The sequence below is a fragment of the Bombyx mori genome, chromosome 15 (genome assembly GCF_030269925.1).
Source record: "Bombyx mori chromosome 15, ASM3026992v2".
NCBI classification, from domain to species: domain Eukaryota; kingdom Metazoa; phylum Arthropoda; class Insecta; order Lepidoptera; family Bombycidae; genus Bombyx; species Bombyx mori.
In genome coordinates this window covers 3736659-3757965 of record NC_085121.1, presented here as the reverse complement: position 1 = coordinate 3757965, position 21307 = coordinate 3736659, and the positions used below count along the sequence as shown (strand labels likewise).

Below are 21307 nucleotides of genomic sequence, written 5' to 3'. Positions count from 1 at the left end.
TCTTCTGGTTTCTCTGCAATACTTTGTGTACAATATTACCGCTACATTTCTAAAACTATCGAGATAGAGGCGAAAACCGGCGATATCTTTTTTTAATTTTTTTATTGCTTAGATGGTTGGACGACCTCACAGCCCACCTGGTGTTTAGTAGTTACCGGAGCCCATAGAAATCTACAAAGTAAAAAACGCCACCACCTTGAGACATGTTGTTAGGTCTCATTTTTAACAATACAACGGCTGCTCTGCCCTTCAAACCGCATTACTGCTTCGCGACAGAAATAGTCAGGGCGGTGGTACCTACCCGCGCGGACTCACAAGAGGTCCTACCACCAGTAATTACGCAAACTATAATTTTGCGGGTTTGATTTTTATTACACGATGTCATTCCTTCACCGTGGAAGTCAATCGTGAACATTTGTTAAGTACGCATGTCATTGGAAAAATTTATACCTGTCGGCAGATTTCAAACACTGATGCATCGCTACATACGAATGCACCGGACGTCTTGTCCTTTAGGTCACGACGACTTCAACTATTAATCTTTCCTTAAACTAATCCTTAAACTATTCATTTGGTTGGACTATTGGGATGTCAGCATTTTCGCTTAACCTCGAATTTAAGACTAGTTTTCTGTGATTTGTTTTCAAAAACCTATATTGCCTTATGGTATGTCATGATTTGTGTTAACAAAAAGTAAGAAAAACAAAACGATTATGATGTAACGCACTCAGTAATCTTGATGAATTACATAAATACACAACAATATCATATCGTCATAGACTTGATATCGTGGCCTTTTTGAATTTATGAATTTTCCGATTGCAATTATCGCGTTCACAGAATACAAAAAAACATAATGTTAATAAACTAATGGTCAGAATGTAAGCATCTTATCAACCAGCTTTCGTCTGACGAAAGATAATTCACGCTTTAGTTAAATTTGCGTTATAAAACAAACAACTTTTGAATACGATAATAAAAAATCTTGTAAGATTTTTTTTCTGCTCTGCTTTTTCTTACTGAGTTTTATGAGTTTAGGTTTCGAACGAAGATATCTTCCACACGTACCTTCAAGAATGAACTTTAATATGTGCGCATAATAAACTCTAAAAATTACTAGAAACTTCATGGATCATTCATGCTTCTTCATCTATAACACGATTCAGAACAAGATAAGGACTCTGATCGGGATTTTCTTATTTTTTGTACTTAAGGTGATAGATAGCCTTAAGAGGCTATTTCAGCGTAACCTTAACTAGTAGGTTAGTTCACGGTGCTCAAACCTAACGACGTTGCTAACACGAACCCTAACAAGAGCCGTGCTTCGCAGAATCTACCACCGGATCGGAAACGCTACACACTGAGAAGATCCGACGAGAAACTCAGTGGGCTGTGTCTGTGGGTTAATTTATTCGTCGAGCCCTTCGTCGCAAGTTCGACGGGTTCGACGAGAACGATGAGCGGTGCTTGAGGTACCTAAAAGCACCGTTAATGGATCCGGAGGATCGGAAATGACGTGTTTTGGGCGACGTCGACTGCCTTCCATTCTGTCCGCAGGATCGGGAATGTGATCGGGCCTAATCTCATGTATTAATATCCGCCCGAACCTCTACATATTACATTCAGTAATTCGCAATCAGATATCGATGAGCTGTTTCAAGGTTGCTAAAATAGAAAATATTAAAATAAATTTCTCATATTTTGATATATATTTTTTACAATAAGTACTTACCTAATGCAATTCGAAACACGATTCTGTATAATCGTCTTTATCTTATCACAAACAAGATTGCATTTTCTATTTTCCGCGATGATTCCAATACAGCATTGCATTTATCGGTCGCCGTAATCAGTATCCAATTGTTTTCACCGAGGCCTTATACACAATGAAATTGAATTCAAATACATGCTTCGAAATCTTATGTACTATTTCTAAAATCGAGATTAACTACAATGGTATCTCTATTAGAATGTAGTGATGGGGCAAGTCATAGTGGTTTACACAGCTGATGCAATGAGCAACATGGTTTGCATATTTCTTCTTTTTTGTCTCCACCTTATCCAACTAGGTGGGGTCGGCATAGCAATATTTTCTGTTCTGTTCTCTTCTATCAGCCGTCATAACAACGCTCTCTCTCTCTTATATCTTCATTCACACACTCCATCCATGTTTTCTTTGGTTGACTTCTTCCCCCTCTACCTTGCACTACCATTTCCATACATCTCCTGGTCCAATGCATCTTCTATCTAAGCATCACATACCACGCTAACTGATGTTGCTGTTATTTATTTATAATTATTTAAGAGTTTAATGTCGTCAATTGAATGGTGATGGCTCGTTCTGTCGTGTCTATGTTGGGAACAGTCGTAAAAGTCCTCCAGCCAATTAATATTTTACCACTTTAATCGCATTGCAGTCGAGCTGAGTGGGCACAGTATGGCTTCGAACACGTTGACCTTTCCACGGGCCTCTGGCCTACTTCCCGCCGAATTGCATCATTATTTGTACACATCATTAAACAGGGAGATAACTATTATTATGAATCAAACAATGAACAACGTTACGAAAGTTCAGATGAGGCATAAAATTATATACTGAATATATACATTTTTTTTTATAGAATTGAATTCGATCATACTTTATAACTTAGCAGTTGAACTAGTCTGTGCGTTTATAATTCGTCTTGCTATGTTATAATGTAGAATAGTAAAAATGGCTGCCCCGTCATTCAAATCAAAACGTATTACTGATGCATGGTAGAAATGGCAGAGAAGTGAATTCACCTGCGCGGGCTCACAAGACCAGTCTCCACCATGTTATTTTTATCTTACTTAAACACGTATACATGTATAGATTTTGAATTAATTCCTTTTTTGGTTTAAAAAAAGTACCAGCTCCGTGATGCGAACTCTGGCACAGTGGCACCGCTCAATCAAAGCAGGTGCATCGGGAGAATACAAACAATAAACACATTGATCATTAATGACCTGTCACTACCTACTACCTTTTTAAATTTTATCGAAATTATTAGTACATATACCTTGACACAGAACTCTTGCACTGAGAAAGCTTATTGTCTAAAACGCAATGCAAAAAGTAAATTACATTTTTTGCGTCGTGTTTTTTTATTAAATTAAGAAATATAACCGAACAAACTTCAAGTATTCCTTCGTTCATTGAATTATTTTTTCATTTATTAAGTCAAGATTAAATCAAAGACTTCTATTATATTGTACCGCCCACCATTCCAACGAGAACGCATGACTGCTTTGCAGTAGATATACGAAGGATAACGGTACCTTAACCCACTGAGTTTCTCGTCGGATCTTCTCAGTGGGTCGCGGTTCCGATCCGGTGGTAGATTCTGCGAAGCACCGCTCTACCTACGGCTAGTGTTTGCAAATTCTCTCAGGTTGAACGCATGAGCTCACCTACCTATCTGCGAATAGGTAAGGAAAAAAGTAGATATCCGTGTAGGCTTACTAGGTACAATACGTCCTATCACAAGTCGGCAATTTGGTTGTGCTCAGTGTAAGTTTCGAAGTTATATATATTTATATGAACCAGAATTAATCGGTTTGGGCAAAAAATAGGCCGGATGTTCGTTTCCACTATCACGAGTAATTAAAATAGGAATTTGTTTTGCAGTCCAAGTTCACGTCACACATAGAGTATCACATGACTGGACCTCTTGTGAGTCCGCGGGGGTAGGTACCACCGCCCTGCCTATTTCTGCCGTGAAGCAGTAATGCGTTTCGGTCTGAAGGGTAGGGCAGCCGTTGTAACTATACTGAGATCTTAGAACTTATGTCTCAAGGTGGGTGGCGCATTTCCGTTGTAGATGTCTATGTGCTCCAGTAACCACTTAACACCAGGTGGGCTGTGAGCTCGTCCATCCATCTAAGCAATAAAAAAAAAACGTAGACTAAATATTTATACTCATTTTCGAAGGCATAAAAAAAATACAACTCATGAGTCGTATAGTGATTGTAAACGTGAGAACCGGTAGTTAGCCGTGATCGGTCTGTCGTGCCTGAAGGTCTCACACGCAGGCGCTCACGAAATTATCTACAAGCAAAATAGCTCTTAAATTAAAATGGACAAGGAATATTAAAAAAAAAACACTATATAATTTCGGCTGTGTTGTGGCCTAGACAAAAGCACCACCTCAACTAAATACTTTTTTAATCACTTTTATCTAGGCTTCTTCTTATTCGCAATATGAATTAGAGAAAATCGGTCGCATATTTATTTATCCCCTATGCTTGTCCAGGTAGTTTTCTGATCTCTTTAAAAGCGTAATGCGTCTCGTCCGCTCTCGTCACGTAGTTTCGACAAGAGACCACGCCCTCGACACACTCGTTGTATCAAATGAACTTCGGATGCCCGTTGGGATGGACCTAGAAGAAACTGACGCAGTTGTCGGACAACTAAGCGAACGAGTGTGTACAGACGCGCTCTCGTCTTTATCGCGAGACTCCTCGAGACTCTTTGACTCGAGCGCAAAAACCGACACGCTTCTGAGAGCGAACGAGCACCACGAGACGAGACGGTGTCTGTGGCGTCTCGACGAACGTGTACAATTAGCGTCGTGCGGTACCCAGTGGAAACAAAGTTGCGGTGAGATATGCCCTCATAGGCAAATTAATTCCCTTGCCCCTAATCTGTCTTGAACGATTTCTGCCTCATCCAAGGCTCGGCTTTCCTAACAGTTCTCAACACATCTGCTCATAGTCTAGCTGACTGATTGCAAGATAAACAGAATGGAAAGTAGTCGACGTCGCCCCAAACACGTCATTTCGGATCCTCCCGATCCACTACCGGTGCTTTTAGGTACCTTAAGCACCGGTCATAGTTCTCGTCGAACACGCCGCTTGCGACGAAGGGCTCGACGAGTAAATTAACCCTCAGACACAGCCCACTGAGTTTCTCGCCGGATCTTCTCAGTGGGTCACGTTTCCGATATGGTGATAGATTCTGCGAAGCACGGCTCTTGCTGTGGTTCGTGTTAGCAACGTCGTCAGGTTGAGCCCCGTGAGCTCAACTACTAGTTAAGGTCACGCTGAAATAGCCTCTCAAGGATCTCAGCTTAGGTAGGAAAAAAAAAGGTGAGATATGCTCTCATAGAGAAACTCGTTCCCTGCTCCCAATCTGTCTTGAATAAGTTCTGCCTCATCCAAGGTTCGGACGCGGATTGTTGAGCTACAGGCGGTTTTAATAGGTTCAACTCCAATATGACCGCCTACGGCTCCCAACGCACATGCGGTATTCCGGCGATTTCCACCGGACTCAAAAAAGGTGGTGACCACTTTCCGGCACGCGCCGGAAACTCACCGAAGGGTAACTGATGATTTGCCCCACTAAAGAATGTTTTTTTTTTAAATAATTTAGTTGAGCCGCTAGCCAAATAAAGGAGGCTAATTGTATATTTTATGTAAATAACATTATCTGAGTGGGTACCGAGCACAAATAATTTTCATTGTTCAGTTCACGCACTTCAAGTTTTTAGGTTTCATTCGAAATTTATTTGACACTTACCTACACAGACGCGCGATAATATTATTTGATATGAACTAAATTTTATTAATTCTCATTTTTAAGCAGTTAATAAGTCATTGTCTATTAGGTTCAAAAAATAATTTATTACAACCTTTTTTTTATTTTGCGATTGGTAACTGTCAATAATAAACAAAACAATCCTGGGTATGTTAAATGACATTACCGCGCTCGAAGTGTGGGAGAGCGACAGAGCAGGAGAGATTTTCTATCACACTTACATTCATATTTAAAAAGTTATGTGCTACATCATTTTACCACCGGTCATCGTTCTGATCGAACCCGTCGATTGCGACGAAGGGCCCGGCGAGTAAATTAACCCACAGACACAGCCCACTGAGTTTCTGGCCGGATCTTCTCAGTGGGTCGCGTTTCCGATCCGGTGGTAGATTCTGCGAAGCACGGCTCTTGCTAGGGTTCGTATTAGCAACGTCATCAGGCTTGAGCCCCGTGAGCTCACCTGCTAATTCAGCGAATCTAAAATAACCCCTCGAGGTTACTAGAATAGGTTAAAAAAAAATATTTACAAAAATTTTTACTATATAGGTTATTACAGAAAGTTTTTTATTCCTATTCGTGTCTAATTATATCATTCATTAGACATCCGAGTTAAAGGGATTGAAACAATCGCTTTAAATTGTACACTCTTGGGGCGACATAATTTCAGGTAATCGACTTATTGTGGATTAGAATTACTGAAACGTTCAATGTTTAATTGCATTAACATTCATGACGTTCTACACGAAACCGAAATTCCTTAGCTTTCTTGATCTAAAAGGTAATAAATACGCCGGGTATAAAGTATCAAGTGTTGCGACAGTATCGAAGCTAAAATTGTATGGCAAGTACCAATCTTTTAAGTAGGTACATATTTTCACGAATGATCTCCGATACGAGGTAATAAAATTGTGTTCAATAACTACAAAAATCCGACTATTATTAATTTAAATCTAGTCATTGCTTGAAGTATAGAACATTGCCAGCCTTCACGATATAGTACCATCAATTTCCCTATTTCTGCCGCAAAACATTTTTTCCCGATGCCAGGCAGTATTTCGCTTGAAAACCTTGATGCAACGGAAAAGTGAACTACAGGAGAACAATAACCTGTGATAAATGCCGTACATTTGTAAAAAATTACTCATTTGCGTTCATATTGATAAATAAGGCTGCATATAGACTAGGCGTTTACGAGCCGTACAAACGCCTAATCTTTATCGCGTTTTGCAGACGCTTAATATTGAGAGTTAATAAAATAATTTATGGTAAAATCTAAGTTACAGTTTATCATAAATTTTATTTGATGATTACTGGAGAAAAAGGTTATTTCTAATTATTGGTTTTTCATAATTGTAACACAAGTGTGATTTTTCATTCAATACTATTTTTAAGATTAATCTATTTAAACATAAGCCTGAATTCACAACATAGGTTTTTTAATAGTATCTCTTATCGTAGTACAATAATTAAAAACAAGTGTTGATCCAAAGTAAAAAATTGATTTAAAAAACAGTTTAAACTGACCAGTGTGCGAGTAGTTTTTTTTTTATTGCTTAAATCTGTGGACGAGCTCACAGCCCACCTGGTGTTAAGTGGTTACTGGAGCCCATAGACATCTACAACGTAATGCCGCCACCGACCTAGAGATATAAGTTCTAAGGTCTCGGTATAACGGCTATCCCACACTTCAAACCGAATCGCATCACTGTTGCACATCACGGCAGAATAGGCGGGGTGGTGGTACCTACCCGTGCGAACTCACAAGAGGTCCTACCACCAGTAATTACGCAAATTCAGCTTGGTCATCTTAGACTATAATAATTATTGGGTTGTCACTATTTCGGTCAAGAAAAGTAAAATCACATATTATGTACCTTTCCGTTAAAAGTGATCATAAATGTATCACGGAATTAACATTAAAATGGTTACAATTTGAACTCTTCGTCTCATTGTTATTATTATGTACGTTCTGTCTGCGGAAACGTTACTGATTCATTTATTATCTTTCTGTATTGTTTGATTGTGACTGCTTGTTCTGTCTTAAAAAACGCAACGTTTTTAACGCTTTCTGACGCTTTTTAAACGCTCCGTCTGAATCGGGCCTTAGATTAATTCGTCCTTGCCACGTCACTCAAAGTAATACATACTTGTATTGATTGCAAATTGTCCGGAGCACAGGAACGCACCTTGGGGTTTTCAGTAAGAGGACTTCCAAATACTTTAATTTAATGGTACTATTTATAATAATAATAAAAGGTAAATTGTAGTTTGAAATTTCTGAGACAACTATATTTATTGGATGCTTTTGAGGTGTACATACATATGTATTATATATTCTTTTGAATTTTACGACAAATAAATGCTAGTTACTATCGCAGTGAATTAATTTCTCAATGTAATTTTAAAAATTTATGATGAAGCTTCTTCCATTAATAGCCACCTGTGTTTTGAGTTAAATGTTCGTTTAGCCATTATAAAAATCGTAAATGCTATAGAACAAATATTAGGTACATAAAATATTTAAAGATTTACAAAATATAATATGTGTTTTTGGCGAACCTTTTTTCGTTTCTTACGATTATGTTATGAATTAATGACTTTTGCGATGTAACCATATTAAATTCATAACAGGTATCAGATGATTATAATCAAATTAAATATGGAGTTGGAACGTTTTGCTTTGTATGGAATTGGAACGTTTTCCTACGTTTGCCGCTAGTGGCGCTGTTCCGATTGCATACAAATTTGAGTTAACTTTTACGCTATAGAGCACGTTAAAAAACTCGCACTAAGCACACAGATGGCGGGACACGGTGAGCCGCATCAAACTAGCCCTCTCAAATCCTAAATGACGTCCACGACCACTATCTAGAGTGAAGACTCTGAAGAAGAAGACCTATGCACACGTATAAGGTTTTTTTCTTTGTAGAACGTGCGCGGGGGCGAGGTGACGTATCGCCATAAAAATGTAGAATGGTATTCATTTTTTATTTGCATTCAAAAAAAAAATTAAGCTCGGTAACGAGTCCTTTAAGCCAAGTGTTATTTAATTTTATTAACTACTAAAGAGTATATAAATCCGGTATTCGGAATTGTTTTCCGTTTAAAAAAGTTAAAAGTGAAGTAATACTGCCAAATACTTTGAGCAAAAGAAGAATGTTTAGTGCGAATGGTTACATTAATTCTACATTAAGTATAAATAATTTTGAAGCATAAAGTAGCATTACTTTAATTTACATATTACTTGCAGACACGTCCAAAGCAAGGCTTTAGCGAATGAACTGTGGATGCTTGTATAATAGTTATGTGCAATACCTACAACGTCATTTAATCAAACGCTAATTTAATTGTATGAACACATCAAATGAGCCGTATACAGCTTGCGTTACGATAGTCTTTATTAAATTCAAACTGCAATCGGCTCTTGCTCACGGTGAAAGTGCGTTCAGAAAACGTTGACGTTATTTAACGCAAGGCTGCAGGCAAGAGAATTCTGTGCATTAGAAAATGACATGAAATAATGACAATTCATATTTCAAATGTATCGTTGATTTTCTTTTTAATTTGAGACATAAAGCGAAGGTGTCTTATTTCTACATCCTCGAAATCAAGAACATAGATAATATTTAATATTTAAATGAAGAATGAATTTAAAAAGTTTCGATCCAAATGTCATCTTATGCCAAAAAGTCAAATATCAAATAGGATGACCGTAGTCATTCATTTTAGTAGTAGTACCTACGTAGTTTAAACCAGTCAACATTATTTCGCTAATTACTATTTCGAGAGCCAATAAAAGACTTAGGTAATTTAAATACCAGTTCACTAAAGTATTTGTGGTTGTTAAATATAGTATGCAAATACTTATAATTGTTTGATGTCGAAATAACAAGGACTCAAAAAGTTATCGAGTAATTAACTTTTTTCTGAAGGTAATGAGATTTTTTTTTTTTAAATTCTGTTATTCTTCATGTTATGTTCACAATTGCCGCTCGCGCCCACAGAGTATAATAGGATGAGATTTTGTAGCGATTCGCGTGAATAATATTATATCTTTTTTTTTTGCTTAGATGGGTGGACTAGCCACAGCCCACCTGGCGTTAAGTGGTTACTGGAGCCCATAGACATCTTCAACGTTAGTGCGCCACCCACCTTGAATATAAGTTCTAAGGTCTCAGTATAGTTACAACGGCTGCCCCACCCTTCAAACCGAAACGCATTACTGCTTCACGGCAGAAATAGGCATGGTGGTGGTACCTACCCGCTTGGACTCGCAAGAGGTCCTACCACCAGTAAATAATCTGTGATTTGTACATAATATGTATATGGAAACATTACAACATCTAATGAGTTTACAATAATAAAATGTTACTAGTTATGACGTGCACCCGACGAGGCTACTCTAATTTTATATGAACATCACGATACAGTTATTCTGGTAGACGTTGCTTAGTTAACTGTAAACCGATCTTTTTTTCTTGCAAAAAAAGGTTTGTTGCTATTCAAATTGCAACTTTTCGCAACATGTAAACAAGACCTGAATTCGGTGTAATTATTGATTTTAATCTTTAAATACAAGACTCCTTCGAACTAAATGTAAATATGTTAACCGAAAAACGTGTACTATTCAATAAAATTATGTGGGCCGACAATAGGTGGGCAGTGATTAATACTTTTAGGTTAAGAAAAAATGTAAGTTTGTACAAACCGATCATTAGACGATTTATATAACATATCATTAGTGGTCGAATAGCCGATACGCCAGTACACAAACAGCGAGCCTCGCTCTTGACATGCGGTCACTCGCCACGCATAATAATAGCTCAAGTGAATCACGTCACTAGTTGATTAGTTCATAGTTACGAGTCGAGCGCGAGATATGACTCGGAGCGACCGTCTACTTTACAACACTATGCTTAAATCGAAATTCGAAAAGGAAATTTTCAAAAATCGAGCGCGTTCCGCGTCCAGTGATGTGATGTGATGACCAGCGGTGATGTGTGCGTGTTCTATCTAAATGCCGAGCCGGCGACATCGATTGGGCGAGTTTTTTTGTTTTATATTAACTATTCGAAATATTCACCGTAACGTATTTAAATATCGATTCGTAAACATTATTAATAATATTACTTAATATGTGATTATAAATAATTGTTTACTTCATTTATAATATTTTAAGAAGCCATGTGGTTACGAGTGGGCGTTTTATAGCCAAGCATTGTATGTAGTTTGATTTGTCTTATAAACTGTAGCTAGCTTAAAGTGTATACGAGAATGTATTATAATAATAATAATTAAGTATTTTTCTCTCGTAAATTGGAATAATAATAATTGTGTCAAAATACCATTGTAACGTACGTATTGCGTGATCCATAGGAATTGTCGTGAAAGGCCATTATCATAACGTTTCTGTAACAAACAATATTTTGTTTCGCTCTATAAAGTTTATAAGCAAATATTCACGATTTCAATTCAAACATTCACCGTGAAGTCTAAAGAGGCTAAAAACATTTACAAAAAAAAAACGCTTAATAATATCCGAGAGAATAATGATATTATGAGAGTGTAGCGGGTCGTTATTGAGGCACGAAGTTTTATCTGCTCTAATCGCAGTTGCATAGCTTCGGTGCGGCATTCCGCGCGTGCCTCCACAGCTTGCCATTACACTCCACCGAACCGGTTCTACATCCTTTAAGGCCGTATCCTACAATTTATTTATTTCGTATAAACGTATCGATGTTGGCAAAGGGCTCGGCGCGGCCTTCACCATACAAACTTTCAAACTAAAGTGGGAGTTACAGTCGAGTTTTTGGCGAAAAGAATCCGAACTAGTTTCAACTAGTAAATCAAAACGGTGTTATGTTCGATGTTGCAATTAAAAACAAATTTAAAATTCGAATAGTTTATTTAATGTTTTCAGCATTGTCAGATTACAGCTTTCACTAACGATTTGAAGTACTTTCAGCGTCATTAGGATATAACAATAAATACATTAGTTACAAATTGCTAAAATAGGTATAAAATAGGAATTAAAAAAAAAGAAAATTGAGCATAGCATTTCGGTACTGGTACTTTACGAGTCGTAAACATAATCATAGATAATAAATACACTTAATATTTAGACATAATAAAACTGACGTTTTAATATCTCGTCTCTTGTCGCCATTGTTTCCTCTCGGACATTTCGGATACTTTAAAGTTTTCTGGGCCACGGATGACTAAGGTGTCATAATAGTACTTTTAACTAAAATTAAACGTGTATTTATTCATTCGTCTTTTCTCCTGTTGAAATAACATTTGAAAACAAATTGCTAACTTGTTATTGAACATTAAATTACAATTAACAAAAAAGGTCAAATAAATTGAGCAGTTTTACTCCACAGATTCAAAGTGACGGCCACAATTGTCCCACACGTATACAATTTAATATTCTCGTATGATAATGCTCAATGAACTCGAGCCGAGAGACGTTGACGTCTAAATGATAAATTATTATTCAAGCCGCGACGATTTCTTAACGAATTCCTGAACGCGGCCGCAACCGTCACCGTCGATTGGATTTTAAATCGAAATCGATTTTTTTTATCATCGAGAGCGATTATCGATTTGTTGCAAGCAATACTCAGATAATATAGTGCGGTGGTGTAAATCAAACTATGTTGTTTGGCAATTGCGTCAATAAAAATGGTCTAAAAAAAGTTTTTTTATAGAGTTTAACGACGCTTACACAGAAACAAATTTTAATACTAATACACAAATATAATGTGACGAACGCTAAAATTGAGGGACCACATACAGCAGACCGATCGCGATACGATGCAATGTAACAATAAGTACTTAGCGTAGATTATATATTTATAACGAATGTCCATCGATATTCTTTGTCGATAAAATAACTAACAAAACCGATGAAATAACTTTTAGTTTTTTTTTTTCTTTTTGTGTTTTTTTTTTTCACGACACTTTCAATTTGGTTTCCGTCAATTGGTGCTCAAATTGAATTATTACGAATAGCGATCAGTACGCAACGCCAATTTCTTGGCCGATAAATTTCTGTAGTGCATTTCTTAGATTGACTCGTTCGATTTCAGAAAAAAACACGTAGGATTATTATTTTTTTATTGCTTAAACGGGTGGACGAGCTCACGACCCACCTGGTGTTAAGTGGTTACTGAAGCCCGTAGACATTTGCAATGTAATTGCCGCGACCTACCTTGAGATATGAATTCTAAGGTCTCCGTTTTTACAGTACAACGGATGCCCCACCCTTCAAATTCAAACGTGTTACTGCTTCACGGCAGAAATAGGCAGGGTGATGGTACCTACCCGTGCGGACTCACAAGACGTCCTACCACCAGTATTACTACAAACTTATAATAAATTAATTAGAAGCTCTATTATTTTCAATGATTTATATTATTTCAATTATTATTACTATTATAGAATATGTATATCGTTTGTCCGGAATCTAAGCTAATACCACTCCATATGTTCCCCAGAAAAGTCCACCACTGATATATGACATATACACAATACCACCATTGAACTTAGCTCGTAAGAGAAATACTTTGTTACATCCTTGTTACATCCAACTTCCCAGTATTGTTTGAACGCACGTCAATATGTACGCGGATGTGAACTGGCATTGTTATAAGTATGTGGTTTATGAAAAATGACTACCTATTGAATTCAATCAATAATGTTCTTAAGTACTTGCCTTTCGTTGTACGACACAAGTATACACGGCGTAAGGTGCTCCCGAGGTCGAAATGAGAACTACTTTACTAATGTGAATGGATAACGCTCTTTTCATTCTATTAATGTAGATGGCTTTAAAACACACACATACATATAGTCGATCTAAAATTTAAAATAATTTATTTAAATAATTACTCCGGCGAGGATATTTGGTCAAAGAAGTAATTCTTTTGCATAAAATTGAAATGCCTCGACGGATCTTTTCCTATAAAGGTAATAATTACAAAGAAATTTCAAATGTTCTTTCCGTGCAATATTATCGTAACCATAAATTTTAATGATAAAAATATTGATAATCCTCATTAATAAATTTATCGATGGCTTGTAATCGAATATATTATAAAATCTGTTATCATGTTCCCAGTTTTTGCCAGGTAATTCAGATAAATGTAGAGTAACATCTCGATTTTTGGAGTTTACTCCTTTAGAATCGATTTACATATATAGGCCCGGGGTATGAAAATTATGGGGACCAAAATCGTACTAGCATGTCACACGAAATGCGTTATGCGCCTGATTGCGCATGTCACACGAAATGCGTTATCGCAGGTGACGCCGGGCTGCTGCGCCGGCAGTCCGCCACAAAGCCTCGTACTGATCGCGCGTTTCTCTCATTATTGTATTTTCATATATTTGTTAGTCGTTTGTTTTGTGTCTCGTTAATTTGTTAATAATCTGTAGTGTATCGTGTTGTCGTAATATAGAACTATTTCTCGTATTGTTTCGTTTAATTTTTTATATCCAGTAAACTCCAGTCGTGCGTCGGAGCGGACACACACACTTTTTTTTAATGTCAAAACACTTTGACATTATTGAGTCCTCGACTTAATAAGGAGTTCAAGATAGAAGGTGCGATTTTTCGAGTATAATTTGCGGGTATTAAAAAAAAAAAATATTTTTTATTTAAGCTTTGCGGTAGGTACATATTTATTGGAATCAATTGATTCTTCGAGTTCGGGCAATTTCAAGTCATTATGCTTGACAAACTTTGACTTATAGAGTCGGTTTTTTGAAATTCGAGTTATCAACTATAAATATTTACTAAAATGCCTACGCAGGGAAATAATATTTTATTCGAGTTACAAAGTCTAAATAATTCGAGATATAGAGTATTTGGAGGTTTATAGTGGAAATGAATGGCATTTTTTTTCGACTTACTGAGGACTTCGACTTAACAAGACTCGAGGTAAAGAGATTCCACTCAAGTTATTTTACGTTAGTCGAGCTGAGTTGGATGTAGCTTTTACTTATTTATGTGGTTCAATCCATAGACATAAAAAACGGCTTATCAACGGCTGCCCCACCGTTTCAACCGGCACGCATTACTGCTTCGCCGCAAAATTGGGGAATACCGAATCGTGCATGATCGTAGCATTAATGCATTCACTATTGCTTTTAACTCATTGTACTTTTATGCCTTATATGTATGCACATTTTGTTTATACCTTTTACCAATGCGATGTGATTTGATGTTTTTCATTTATTAGCTAGTTTTCCGCGACAATTAATTTAGTTGTTAATCGTGATATTTCCACTGAAATCACAACGAATACCTTACTCTTATTGTCCGTTATAAAACAAAAACAAGGAAATTCAAATTTCAGGTTTTTAAAAAAATACTATTCAAAAGTCGAGGCTCTTTTTCACGATGCCATTTAGAATCGTAGACGTAAAGTTTTTTGTGAACGTTGAATTCATTGTGGAATACAAAACAAAGCATCTGGGCTATGACTGGTTACCGCAGACCGTAAGAACGACCAGACCGTGACCGTATAGCGGACAGCGGATAGTCAAGTACTCTGATGAAAAGCTACCTTCAACTGAATTTGTTACTGGAATTAAATAAATAAATAAATAAATATTTACTAACAATCACGCCACGTTAACTGGTCCCGTGATAAGTTCGTAAAGAACTTGTGTTACAGGTACCAGATAACGGATGTAAATGTAAGATTTTTATTATACACATACATATATTTAATATACATCCATAACCCTGGAAAAGACATTTATATTTATCATACAAATATCTTTCTTTGGCGGGATTCGAACCCGCGACCCCCTTGTGTAGTGACCATGTCACTTACCACTACACCAGACGGCCGTTTAAATTACAATGTTGTTGGGATTTTTTTTTGAAAAAATTTATTTTCGCACAAAACGATTATGTAGATTTTTCTGGTTATATATAAATCGTTGATAAAAAAGTAATTAATGGACATGACAAATTAGTCTTTTGAGCCTAGAAAAAAAATGACTATCAAACTTAAGCGTGAATATTTTCCATGAATAAGTATCAAGAATCCGAGGTAACTTAAGAACGAGGAGAGAAACATTAATTAGCCAATAAAATTCACATTGATCTTTTCAAAAAAATTAAATGCATAAATCCACAGATCCGACAATAGTTTTTTTTTTTTTTTTTTTTTTTTTTTTTTTTTTTTTTTTTTTTTTTTTTTTTTTGGTTTTTTGGTCAGGAGGAAATCGCCGGACTTCCGCCCTTTTCTGGGGATACTGGGCGGGGTATGTCAGAGTCGAACTGACTAAAACCTCCTGTCGCTCAACAACCAACGTCCAAACCTCGCATGAGACAGAACTCATGACAAGGCAAAGGGGGGAAAGTGAAGCGTTTAGTGCGGAGCACATCTCTCCCATCACCCTCCCCCTCGGGACGCCGGACTGGCGGTCGTCGGCGCCACGACCACCAGCCCTCTCGGTCGGCAGACTGTCCGAAGCCCGCCTAGATGGCGCCGGTTAGAGTGGGTTACCCTACGGAATACCCCGCTGGGCCAGAACCAGCGTGGGTCGAGGATAGCCGGCCTTCCATCACCCGGATGCTCTTGCGTAAAACGCGTGCAGAGCAGCTTGCACGTCGTCTTCTTAGGCCCCCCTCGCCGGTCCCCAGACCGACATGTGAGGGGGACCCGAAACACTTAGAGGGCCAGGGCTTGGGCGAGATCCGCCTCCCTGGCCCCCGCTCGACGGCGGCGGGATTGTGCGTCTCTCACGCGCCCCGCCGCCTCCTTCTGCGAGATGGTGCACTCGCAGAAGTCGAGCATCGCCTTCCACGACTCGTCGTCGCCGAGCATCGATGCCACAACACTCGGCAACGACAAGTCGGTTCCTATTTTTGCGACGAGGACACGGCGCCACCCCTCCCATGCGGGGCAGGCGACGAGCGTATGCTCTGCCGTGTCCAAGTCGCAACCACAATGGTGGCACTCTGCCGTCGGCTCGGCTGTGATCCGGTGCAGGAACTCACCGAAACAACCATGCCCAGTGAGCACCTGCGTAAGCCGGAAAGTGAGGCGTCCTCTGTCACGATTCACCCAATCCACAAGGACCGGGCGAATCGCCTCGACGGTCCTACGACCAGCCGAAGGATCAGCCAGCCGTCTGGACCATGACTCCAGCACGGACCGCCGAGATTGGGCCCTCCGTGCTCTGACCACACTGGGGCTGGGACGCGCCACGCCCCGGGCACGAAGTTCAGCCCGCCACCTATAGTCAGCGGCGAGCGCCTCCGCTTCCAGAACCCAAGGCGGCGTCCCAGCCAGTACACACGCCGCCTCAAAGGAGATGGTGCGATAACCACGGATGACCCTGACCGCGATGGTGCGTTGCGGCCGTTGCAGCAGCTTCGCCACCCCCACGGCCAGGGACTGGCCCCACACGGGCGCCCCGTATAGGGCCATTGATCGCACCACCCCCGTATAGAGACGGCGCGTCACCTGGTCAGGCCCCCCGACGTTGGGCAGAAGCCGGCTTAGCGCGCCGGCCACCCCCAACAAACGAGGGACCAGGTTCTGAAAGTGAGCACGGAAGGTCCAACGACTGTCCAGAATGAGGCCGAGGTACTTCAACTGCACCCCGACCCCGATACGGACGCCTCCAACCACGATATGGGCATCGACAGGTGGCACTCTCCGGGGCCTGTGGAACCACATGGCCTCGGATTTACTGAGCGCCACGTCGAGGCCCAATCTCCTAATTTTGCCGACGACATGCGCCACCCCAGCCGTAGCAAGACGGGCAGACTCAGCAAAACTCCCCCCCCGGGCCACGACCAACGTGTCGTCCGCGTAACATATTACGCTCAGGCCCGGGAGGAGGGCACCTCTCAGCACCCAGTCATACCCGATATTCCACAAAAGGGGGCCGAGCACCGACCCCTGTGGAACACCGCGCACGACCGGGAACCGGTGCAGGATCCCACCATGTCCGGTACACGTGACCGATCTGTCCTCTAAGTAGGAACCCACCAGCCGGCGAAGGTAGGGGGGCACTCTATGTCGTTCCAGCGCCCCCCCTATCACGGACCAGGGGAGGGTGTTAAACGCATTGGCGATATCGAGCGACACCGCCAAAGCCACCCCACCCCTGGAGACGGCCTCCTCCGAGAGGGCCCGCACGCGAAAGATCGCGTCTACCGTTGAGCGGCCCTCTCGGAAGCCATACTGCTCCGCCGACAGATCGGGTCCCACCCCGACCAGATGCTGGATGATGCGGGCTGCCAGAATGCGTTCCAGCAGCTTGCCCACCTCATCCAGCAACACGATGGGACGGTACCCGGCGGCAGTATCCGCCGGGCGCCCCTCCTTTCTCAACAGCACGAGTCTAACCGTCCTCCACGATGAAGGAAACCGTCCCGACTCGAGGCAGGAGTTGTAAAGTCTCAAGAGTCGGTCCCCTAGGGCACCAAGAGCCAAGGCCCAAACCCGGCCATGGACGCCATCCGGGCCGGGTGCAGTGTCCTTCGCGCACATTTTGCGAACGGCCACACGGAGCTCCGCCCCCGTTATATGGGGCACCTCAGCAGGGACTTCGCCGTCGTAGTCCGGCGGCGCGTCCATAGCGGGAGCGATCCGACAATAGTTAGGGACATTTTGAATGACTTTCCCGCGCGAAGTCATTGATTGTTAAAGAAAAGTGTCAAGCCAATCATGTGTTTGATTGATGTGCGATCATCATGTCTCACTTTCGATTTCCCTCGCACACTTTGTACTTCAAAACAGTAACTTTCTCTAATGGATTTTTATGGTTGTATAATCGAGGCAGGATTTTTAACAAAACTCATAAAAGTAACTTGTAGGTTGTGTAGGAAACGTCATTGTTCGTGTTACGGTCTTTAAGCCGACAATCTCTAAGATCTTTGTATTAATTTTCTTGACAACGCTATGTACTATTCATGTATCTTTGAATAGACTAGATCGCAATATTATTCCGTTCTGAGATCTGAAAATGCACCAATGTCTAATACGCCTCCGCCGTTCTAAGATTGACTTGCAACTGTGCTCTTGCAACTGTGCTCTTGCAACTGTACCGTCCGAAGTTTTGGGTCATTCTAGGTTTAATTGAAGCTTTATCAGTCCAAATATATGTAGCTTCGAGTTGAAGCCCATTCGTGTGAAAGCTTCGGCTGTGAAAGCATGAAGAGACGTTGATTGAATAATATACCGACATAATTTTTTTTGCCCTTGTAGGTCGACTAGCATACTGCCCACCTGATGGTGAGTGGTTACGTTCGCCCATAGTCTTCAGGAATGCCTGGGCAGAGCCAAGCCGCTGCCTACATGATGCAAACGTGCTATCCTTACTTACGACCCAAGTGCTAGATTTTAAAGTATGGGATATGACTTCAAACCTAGCAGAGTAAAAGTTACTACATTTGGGTTAAAGGAGAGAAATATGATAAAAAAACTACAACAGAACTGCGTCACCAAGAATAAGAAACAAAACGAAAATAAAACTTTCTAGAATTTTTTAAGCGCGACATATTGGAAGCACTTCAAAGCGCATAAATATAAAAGCGAAGAATGCAGTTGAACTAGTTTCATGAAAAACACTGATGTCTCAGGATAGGAAGTCGTATAAACCCTTCATCTCCTGCTGTTTACGGTTAAAAGGATGTCGTAACTGCGATAGTAGTTTTTTAGGTGGGCGTTGAACTAAAAGCGATTAGCCAAGCGAGGGAAACTGCTTTAGGAACGTCCATATAATATTTAGAATACGTTTTTTTTCTCCTATCTATGCTGTTAGCCTTCAGAGGCTATTTCAGCTTCACCCTAACGTGTGTAGGTGAGCTCACGGGGCTCAAGCCGGAGTGCTGCTAACACTGACCCTAGCAAGAGCAGTGCTTCGCAGAATCTACCACCGGATCGGAAACGCGACACACTGATCGGAAACGAGAATACGTTCCTGTTAAGAGAACATTAAGTACATTTTTTAAAGTCAACTTGTCGAAATTAGCCATTAACTGTGAAATTTACGATAGTATAGATTTTGGTTCGATGTTAGATTTCAAAATTATAAGAAACAAGTAACTCTGCCTGTTAAGTTTTCACCCCTAAACAACTGGATCGATTCTTAAGAGATTCTATAAGGAAATAATGTATGCGTATGTGAGTATGTATACATGGTATTTAGGCATCTGTTCAGTTGTAAAAAAAAATTCTGTATGCACCTGTTTTGAATTGCAATCCAGATTGTTATGTTAAACATTTAAACTTATAATTTCTTTGGTTGTAATTTGTTTTGAGCATCAATAAAAAGAAAAAAAAAAGAAAAAAATATTTGAACCTAAAAAATCTACCAACTGCTTCGATCAACAATTGTAACATTGTTGATCGAAGACCAACTGTATCTGCCCGTATGATATCAAGTGTAGTTTACGCAGGCTTAGTCTATACTAATATTATAAAGAGGAAAGATTTGTTTGTTTGTTTGTTTCGAATAGGCTCCGAAACTACTGGACCGATTTGAAAAATTATTTTTCCATTAGAAGCCGACATTGTCCCTGATGAACATAGGCTACTTTTTTAATTTTTTTTTTATTGTTTTTTTTGTTTTCATGTGTGTTTTAATGTTTCCGAAGCGAAGCGAGGGCGGGTCGCTAGTGCTTAATATAATAATACTGATATTGAAAAACACTAATAGTGTTTTTTTAATATTTATAATAAAATTTAAAATCGTTCTCAACATAAATCACGTTGTAAAGCTCCTCTATTGATTACAGCTTTCGTCTTCACGGTTGGGCTGATTGCCAACGTTGAACCGTGAACTCGCATCTATCACACCGAATCTATCTATAAATAGGCAAAAACAATACGTCTTTACGTCCATTTTTCTGTTCTATTTGTTAGCCGCTTTTCTTTATTTTTTTTTATTAATTAGTGACAAGCTTTAGAGTAAATAAAAAACATAGGAAACAGGTTTTCCCTACAATAAAAAATCTGTCAATTACATATAAGAAAATGTATAACACAAAATGAATCTTAACCTTGAAATATCAGTGATTATGGTTGAATTTTGATCATTAAGCTAACATTAGTTACAATAAATGCACAAATAGTAAATCGCGGGCTATATTTTCGGCAAGCTGCTAACATTTGAAAGGCACCCTAAAACTCTTTCGTTCAGTTTTAACTGCCAACTATTTTAATTCTACCTTGTTTGTTGTTATCGCTTAGAAACATAACTACGAGCGTTGTTAAAAGTTACTAAATCATAAATTAATGTCATTCTGAATGGTTGAACTAATCAAAAAGAAACGCATTATATTAATGTAACTAAATATACATAAACTGCCAATCTATACTAATATATAAATCTACAGTGGTTTTTACGGATGTTCCGCTATAACTACTGAACCGTGCATCCGATTGACTTGAAACTTGGTATCCATGTAGAAAATACATGTACTTAACGGATAGGCTAATATTTATATGAGTGTTGTACTCCTTACACCAGTTGCGGGGGCCTTAATGATGAGAATCTTTGTGGGGGTGAGAAATAATAATATTAATTTTAATTGACCAGCGAAGCGGACGGGTGGGTACGCTAGTAAAGTTAAATTATTATGAAGTGCCAACACATTGCGAATTTTACCTAGTTAAATCACAGGTTCTTGGAAGAGATAATTTAATTTAAAAATGTATAAGACGATCAATATTATGTCGATGTTTATCAACAACACTTACCTACTACTTAGTT

The 21307-nt window shown here is 39.5% G+C and overlaps 1 protein-coding gene across 3 annotated transcripts in view; it reads left to right on the top strand.

Moving 5' to 3' along the window:
• LOC101741581 (serine/arginine repetitive matrix protein 1) overlaps positions 1–21307 on the top strand; it is a 106099-nt gene that overhangs the window by 13730 nt on the left and 71062 nt on the right. The window contains exon 1 of one of the 3 annotated variants that reach the window (XM_012692468.4): positions 10410–10599. The exons of the other annotated variants lie outside the window; for them this stretch is intronic. Within the exon in view, the coding sequence (XP_012547922.1) occupies positions 10575–10599 (25 nt within the window). The 5' untranslated portion in view covers positions 10410–10574. Of the gene's footprint in view, positions 1–10409; positions 10600–21307 lie in introns of those variants that run through there. 3 annotated transcript variants of the gene reach the window in all.